We start from the raw sequence: 8,372 nt of genomic DNA on the forward strand, positions 1-8,372 counted from the left end.
GTAAAATCATGTTAAGAGTGGTGTGTTTTGTAAACAAGAGTGAAGTAAAATCATGCTAAGAGTGATGTGTATTGTCCACTTGATAAATTTTTAAAATATTTCTACATTTATGTATAAATAAATACTGGTGTGTGAAATTCATTAACTTAAATAGTGCATGGTGTGTTATGTAAAATTTTCCAATTCTAGACCTCTCGGTGTTGCGATGCATGGCATCTTTTCTTTGTGAAAAATATTAAAGTAATGCTTTGTTCCATCCTATTGCGTTCTATTCTAATTAACTTCTTCGTTATTATAGATTTATGTCAAGAGAGAGAGGATAGAGAAAATTTTCATTGCAGCTTCCCATGATTTCAAATTTTTGAGTTTGAGCCCTCCAGAATCCAACTACGTATTTGGTTATTTGAGTCATCTATATTAGTTTTGGACTTAAACTTTTGGTCAGTACGTAATTCTAAATATTGTTGATTGTATTAAAAATTTACTATTAAAACTTGGGATAAAATAGTCTTAATTTGTATGGAAGCGCGTCTCCTTTTCTGCTTTCTGAGGTTAGTATTCAAAATGGAATGATGTACATGAATTTTGAAAATTTGTAAGATTTGTAGAGTTGACTTGTCGTAGTGAGGATTTGAGTTGCTTCTTTATTTATATTGTGTTTGTCTATGAATGCCCAACTCAGTTCCCCAAGAGTGAAGTAAAATCATAATAAGAGTGACGTGTTTTGTAAACAAGAGTGAAGTGTTTTCTGAACAAGAGTGATGTGTTTTGTGAACAAGAGTGAAGTAAAATCAGAATAAGAGTGATGTGTTTTGTGAACAAGACTGAAGTAAAATCAGAATAAGAGTGATGTGTTTTGTGAACAAGAGTGAAGTGTTTTCTGAACAAGAGTGAAGTGTTTTGTGAACAAGAGTGAAGTAAAATCAGAATAAGAGTGATGTGTTTTGTGAACAAGAGTGAAGTGTTTTCTGAACAAGAGTGAAGTGTTTTGTGAACAAGAGTGAAGTAAAATCAGAATAAGAGTGATGTGTTTTGTACACAAGAGTGAAGTAAAATCATGTTTTCACAGAAGCATGATCTTTACCCAAACATATAAACGAAAGTTGGTACTGTACTTTGTAAATTATTCTCAAGGAATTGCTTAGCTAATGATATGTTTCAAAAGGATTCAATGGAAGAAGACAAGGACAGGTTAGTTGAAACAGACCGACTCGAAAGGGGCTTGCTACTGGACCGCGCCCCGGATTCCGGTCAGTTCAACAACGACGATGACGAAGAGCTGCCGCCCCTCTACATAGCGTCGTTTTCCGAAGCCGAAGAGAATTTCCTGAAATACCAGACGGCGAGGTGGCTTCTCTACTAGCTGCTGCTAATACTCGCGTAGGGCATCGGCTTGTTCATGCTCATTTATCTGCCTCTGCGCCGAAGAAGGCGCAGAGCATGACGAGGAAGTCAAACTTGTCGAGCTTCCAGATGTGAGCGGCGGCGGGGAGATCGATGAGGCCGATGACGGCGGTGATGATGATGGCCCCGAGCACGAGGTTAGGGGTGTAGTGGAAGAGCGGCATGAGGAAGAGGAGCGTGACCATCACCGTCACGGCCATAACGACGTTGGAGAGGGCGGTGCAGCCTGCGTTGTGGTTGACGGCGGATCTGGAGAAGGCGCCAGTGGTGACGTAGCTGGAGGTGGAGGATATGTTCATGATCCTATTTTATATTTTCATATTGTAATTTCCAAAAATACCCTTAGCCTATTTTGTATTATTAAAATAAATAATATTTGTTCCATTAAGATGTGTGGCTGAGATTTGTTCTCTAGTTATACACTTAAGATTAGTTATACCTTGATCACTACCATATATATATATATATATATATATATATATATATATATATATATATATATAATTTAGTGAATAATAAAATATTATTAAACTTAATTGTGGATAAGTATAATTAAATTTTAGTGAAATATAAATATAATTATATAAATATGCACCTAATATTTTAAAACTTATATTTAATTACATATATATATGCAAATATATGACAATATTCAAATTTAGTGTAATAAATTACTATTAAAGTTTATTAAATAATAAATATATAATTAACATATTTAATTTACGATTAATCATAACTAATTAATCAATTTATAAAAATAATAATTAATCATAGAATGAATTAAATTTATTCATTGATTATAACAATAATTCAACAATTGAAGTGGTGGAATGGTAATGGAGTTGGACTTATACATAAGAGGTCCATGGTTCGAATCCCATTGGCCTTCAAATTTTGGTTTTGGTGAAATCATGAATAACACTACATGGTGTAGAGAATGACAAATAATGTGGTAAAACATAGTGACGCGTCACAAAATTAGATAGGTGGCCTATAAATTCGGAGTACTATTGATTTTTGTAAGGTCTAAATATTGTTTGAAAATAAAGTACTATCATAGTAATTCTTAAAATGAAATTATTACAAAAAATATTGTGAAATAAGGTTCCTCTACAAATTCATTTGTTCATATAAAATATAGCCTAAACAAAACATTACTACAACGGTACTTGTGATCAAGAAGAGTACTACTATCACTAACGATAATTAAACCATGCTATTAACTACCTTAAACATTTCTTTTTTGATACACAATCCAATAATCAAGAAAGCGAAACATATGAAAACATAGCAAAATCAAGAAACTGAGAAAATATTGGATATTTGATATATAAATGAATGAGAAAAAGAAGTCAATACCCGAACCAATCAAACCCTTGCTATGTGGTGAGGCCATAAATTAACTAGTGCGATTATGAGCCTTAACATGTTGCAAGGATTTGTATCTTACTTAGATTCCCATCTGGTGCGCTCTTGACTCCTATTTTCCTACTCACTCTAACCCTAATTTTAATGTCTCCATCAATATCAAAAACCTCAATCCCACCAACCAAAAACATAAACATGCCTTGGAATAAAATATCCGATGATGCTAAACTTTAATCAGCCACAGCGGGGGAGGGGGCGGGGGCATCAGCATCGGTGGTGAAAGCGGCCGCAGCATTGGTGCTGTTGAGAAGTGCGGTGATCTGCTGCACGATGTTGCAGAGGTGGTGGTTGATGGCGGTGACGCTTGAGAGATTGAGCTTTGAGTTTGGCATTGTGCTTGCTAGGACTTGGAGGCAGACTGTGAGGAGGCATCCGGATTCTTTGGTTGATTCATTGCTGCTGTTGGTGATTGGCACAACGACGAATCCCATGGGTAGGACGGGGATGCAGGATGGATCCTCGCCGTTCATCACCATCTGAATCGCATCAACGTCCACTGTCGCGTACACTACTAAGCTCCCTGAATCATCGGTGCAGCTCTCTTGCAGCACCAGCTCCACACTCTGTGATGAGTTGCTAGCAACCTGTGTATGTAAATTATTAGAATGGCAAAAATTGAAGGAATGAAGAAATAGATTAAATAAACCCTAATTAATTGGACCTACATTGATGCGGAGAAGAGAAATGCAGTTTCCTGGATTTGAACCGTTGGCAATGTGAGCTACTTCATTTAGTGAATTCCCATTTGAGAGCACGTCAAGCTGTGAAACAAGTTCAAAACTAATTAGTTATATAGATTAAGAAGATGAAAAAAAAAATGGATAGAAATGAAGGGAATGGAACCTGAGCTCTGGAGCGTTCGTCTCTCAAGAAGTCGAAAACCTGCTTGTGTTGAAAGGGCATCCAAGTGGTGGAGACGGCGCTAAGAATGAGGCCGTTGGGCTGGCCGGGATCAGTGACTCTCCTGGTAGTGATTCGAACAGTGTCCTCAGCAGATTCAGAGAGGGCTGTCCAAGATTGGCCATAGCAAGTGCTTATGTTGAGACAGAATGTCCTAATCATCCTCTGTGAGAGATTCATCACACTTTTTCGTGCTTCAGGCGATGGGATCACTGTCATGATTCATGTAGAATTCATTAATAATTAATAGTAGCACTTAATTTTATCTTAAAACTGAAACAGTTACCTCCAAGATCAGGTATGTTTCTGGCCATGAGGCTGGCAAGCCTCTCGCACTGGCGCTGCAGAACTGCGAGCCAACGCTGTGCCCCAAAGGCCACACCACTGCTGACCAGATTGCTGAAGACAGCGTTGATCGGTCCATCTTCAACCTCAGCATGCTCGACCCAAGTTACCTGTAATGTCATAAATATACACTTAGGGCGTTTAAGGTAAATGCAATATTATCAATCAATTAGTATAAATCAATGTGTCAAAAATGAATAGGCAATGACCTTTGAGTATCCATTAGGCATGTCTTGAATGATGCATCCAGAAGGGCGCCTTTTGTAGAAAGGGAAGGAAGGAGAGTAGTCGTTGTGGAAGCCGTCGATTGGGAAATCGACGATCGCCCACGTTCCCTCCTCCGCGTTGTGCTGGCAGTAGCGGAGGAAATGAGCCTCGCGCGTGGGGACTAAGGGTGAGAGAACTTGTAGCTCAGCATACATCTGCCATTAGTTACAAATCACAATCATATTTCTAATTATTTTTAGTCATTATGTTTGATTCAAAATCAATTACTACTACTACTTACCAAGTGAATAGAACCAGTAGCATGGTCGGGAACCTCTGAGTGCACTATCTGAAGTGTTTTTGCTCTGGAAACTATGGAAGGAAACAGCTCCATCCATTTATTCTACAAGTAAAAAGATAATAAAATCAGTATTTAATTTATTCAAGGAAGAAAAAACACTGAATGAGTATGAATATATGGCTTACTGCATCAAGGAAAGCATCAACAAGAGTGATGCTGTTCATGATAACAACCGCGGTGTCTCTGGTTGCTTCAGTCCTCAGCTGATGAGAATTCAGCTTGAGATTGGCAGACCAAGAAAACATCCTTGCATACTCCTCAAGATTGAGGACATACTTGCCCGTATCCGCTTCCTGAACCCAGAGAGGCTCGTCCGTCTGCCACATCTTCAGCAGCTCGTTCATGGACGACATGGCCAGCTCCATGGCTAGAGACTTCTCCTCTTCCAAGATCAGAGTGTTGCCTGCGAAATGGGAGGTTTCGGGCATGAAAGAAAGAGGCATCATGTCCGAAGGACAGTTGCTCATGTGCTGCTCATCTAGCTTTCTTGGATAAACACCCACGCCCACGCCCATGTCCAGTTCCAATGAATGAGGCTGTTGTTGCATCAGATCGGAATTGGGCCCCATGGCCTGCATTGTCCGCCCGTTGTATTGCGAGACCATGCAGCATACACGCTCAAACTGCATAGCAAATATACATCATTCCTTCCTTAGATTTTTTATTAGTAATTGATTTTATGTAAATCAATATTAATTCATCTACTAAGGGCAACAATAGTATCATACATTGTCCTAATTGTGCAATTTATAAAACCTAAACAGGTAATTTATTCAATAGGGTGGAATTAGGTAGGGTACCTCTTCTTTGAGGCGTGCATTTTCTATGCGTAGCTGCTGCTCGTCATAGCCCATCTCCCCGAGCACGGCGGGACCTCCACAGTTGGGGCACACGATGTTCCTCAACGTCGCCTGCAACCGATAATTCTCCGTCTTGAGGCTCTCATTCTCCGCCCTAAGTACCACATTCTCCTGCCGGTCTTGTTGTGCCTAAAACAAGTAATTAATTAAGTAAATTAACAAATTAGGATCTAATTAAGGGGTGATTTGTCCAAGACAAACCCTAAACCAGACGCATTAAAGTGTAGGGGAGTCCATGCAGGCAGCAGTTGTGGTTGACTGCGCACCACCCACTGAGGGCATTAATGGCGATGCCAGGCTTTGAAAGTAACATAACTTAATGAGGTAGGAATTCATGGAGGATGGTGGGTGCACGCTAGCTAACATACGCCATCCCCAATACAGCTTGTTAGGTATTTCGTTTTGACCTTTTCTTAACAGCTGGAAAAATAATAGAAAAAGATATTTTTTTTCTAGGGTTCCTGATGAGAGAGAAAAAGGTCTCACTGACCTTCATCTGAGTGCGGCGATTTTGGAACCAGAATTTGACTTGCCTCGGTTTGAGGCCGAGGTCTTGGCTGAGTTTGAGGCGCTGTTTGTCGTCTGGGTGCGGACATTCCTTGAACAATCTGGTTCACGTGGAAATTAATTGATTACTAAAATGATTTTTTAATTTAATTGCATTTCTAGAGAGAGAGAGAGTTAGAAAGGCGCACGATTCCATCTCTTGGATCTGGCGGGCGGTGTGGCGGTGGTAGCGTTTGATTTTGGCGGGGGGCTGCTGCTCCGCCTCCTGCTCGTTTCCCGACGCTCCTTCGATGTGCTCGCTGCCGGAGCCACTTTCCAATATATCCTCTTTGGCTTTCGCCATCGCGGCGGCGGCTTCTTCTTTCTGCTTTGTTTCAGAATCAGTCAGCCATTTTTTTTCAATTGCCACAAAATCAGAGGAGATCGATGGTTTTCGAAGCTCTTACTGGGAGAATTGGAGAGAACATGTTGAAAGGGCTGATGTTGGCCATGAAATTGAAGTTGGGGTTTTGGATGGTGGAGTTGTACAGAGATGAGTTATCTGATGGCATAGGGTTTCCTCCCACCGTTGATGACGACATAACTTGACAATCTCCATACATTTTTCTTCCTTCTATTTGACGATCTCAATCTTCCTCCAGAAATTGTCTTCTCAGTTGGAAAAATGGAAAAATTGTTAAAAACCAGAAACGGAAAATAGCATTAAAGGTGTGATAATTTGTCAAAATTAATGCGGTCAATTTCCTCCCAGGATTTGCTTTCTGCACAAAAAAGGCTAAAATGAAGAGAAAAAAGGAAAATAGCAATCAAAGTGAAATCACAAATCAATTTTGTAGCAAACATAAAAAGTGAGGGTTTTAAGGAAAAACATGCAGATAAATAAGAACACCGAAAATATGAAGAGTGGAGTAGTGAAGAAGAAGGAGAGTTAACAAAATTGAATATACGAAGCGGAATTAAATGAAATCGAATAAGAGAAGGCGTTAATAGAAAGAAGTGAGAGTAAATACCAAAGGAGAGTGGTGTCGCTGCTGCGGCTTCTTCTTCTTCGCAATCTCTCCTTCTATATACTATGTTTCTTCACCAAACACACATCTTTTGTCGTTTCTCTCTCAAACAGCGTTGCAGAGCAGCTGTTAATGCGATTCTCACTCCTCTCTCTCTCTCTAAGAAGGAGTGTAACAGTAATTGGTAAATGGGGGAGATACGATAAGGGAATGGGATGGCATGGTAAATGCGATTGCGAGCTTTAACTGCGAACCGGTTCATGGCTGTTTGGCCGACACGTGGCCTATTCCGATTGGCAGTAAAATGCGTTACATGTGAGAGTGAGCCCCCACACCCACAAGTCAAACCTCTTTCTTTTATCTCTATATCTCTCTCTCTTGAAACGCTTCTTTTCATTCAGTTTTAGTTAATTTTACTATTTACTGTCTTGACCTATTTAAGTTGTAATATTACTAGGAATATATAATTTGAGGTTTTTAGCAATGAAGGCCAAGAATAGAGTATATCAAGAAAGATATCTTCTATAATTAGAGACTAATTGTGAAAACAAAAAAATTGAGACTGTGATTTTTATTTACGTTTCATATTTAGTAGTAGTATAAGAGTTACTCCTATAAATAGTAAATATAATCGAGACAAAAAACCAATACAGTTGACTACTTGAGAGCAATACAAAGCTTTAGTTGAAAACCCATATCCAATACAGCTCCTTATCAATGTTGTTTTCTCTAAAACTTCAATTCTATTTTCTACTTTTATACCATGGCATGTTACAGATCAGATTCATTAGTTCAAATCAAAAGAAAACAAAATCTCCAGCTCATGATTCCAAATAAGTCAATGCAAAATAAGCAAGTGAAACTCAAAGGGTCAATTATAGATTCTATCCCTACGTTTCAAGTGTATACAAACTTTTCTAATTATCAAATTTATATCTAATTTTCAATCTTTTATTAAATTTATCATCAGAGTCAATTTCTAGTAGTATCATATTAGTGACATGACATGTCGAAAGCTTGTGTATATTCTCCTCTAAGAATAATAAAAATAATGTGTCAAATAAAATCCTAAGTGTCATTTCCCCAAAAAAAATCCGCTCTATATAATTAAAATTGTATACAAATCTATAACAATTTTTATCAAATAGTAATAAATAAAAAATTAATAAATAACTGCAACATTCACGTATAAAAGCCCATTGTTTCTTTCACGTAAAATATATGCACAATAACATAAGCTTTTGGCATAGCATGTCATTAATATGATACTGGAAATGGAATTCGGCGATAGATTCAATATTTTCTCTAACATATCCGAACCACACTTCTTAATTTCAATACTTTTTAAATTTT

At 38.4% G+C, this 8,372-nt stretch overlaps 1 protein-coding gene across 2 annotated transcripts; it reads right to left on the minus strand.

Moving 5' to 3' along the window:
* Positions 1–2,709: 2,709 nt before the first annotated feature.
* On the minus strand, positions 2,710–7,217 carry LOC121754147 (homeobox-leucine zipper protein HDG5-like). Of its 2 annotated transcripts, none has more exons than XM_042149495.1 (12): positions 7,023–7,217; positions 6,459–6,660; positions 6,201–6,376; positions 5,996–6,113; positions 5,446–5,634; positions 4,771–5,268; positions 4,586–4,687; positions 4,287–4,499; positions 4,019–4,187; positions 3,676–3,944; positions 3,498–3,593; positions 2,710–3,416 (listed from the first exon to the last, which is right to left on the minus strand). In XM_042149495.1, exons 2-12 carry the CDS (start codon positions 6,612–6,614, stop codon positions 3,003–3,005), a joined length of 2,400 nt encoding a protein of 799 aa, XP_042005429.1. In that variant the 5' UTR covers positions 6,615–6,660; positions 7,023–7,217; the 3' UTR covers positions 2,710–3,002. The 2 variants fall into 2 exon arrangements, with proteins under 2 accessions (XP_042005429.1, XP_042005428.1); XM_042149494.1 differs by having other exon boundaries at positions 6,201–6,379.
* Positions 7,218–8,372: the final 1,155 nt, after the last annotated feature.

The sequence above is a fragment of the Salvia splendens genome, chromosome 11 (assembly GCF_004379255.2).
Source record: "Salvia splendens isolate huo1 chromosome 11, SspV2, whole genome shotgun sequence".
Classification (NCBI taxonomy): domain Eukaryota; kingdom Viridiplantae; phylum Streptophyta; class Magnoliopsida; order Lamiales; family Lamiaceae; genus Salvia; species Salvia splendens.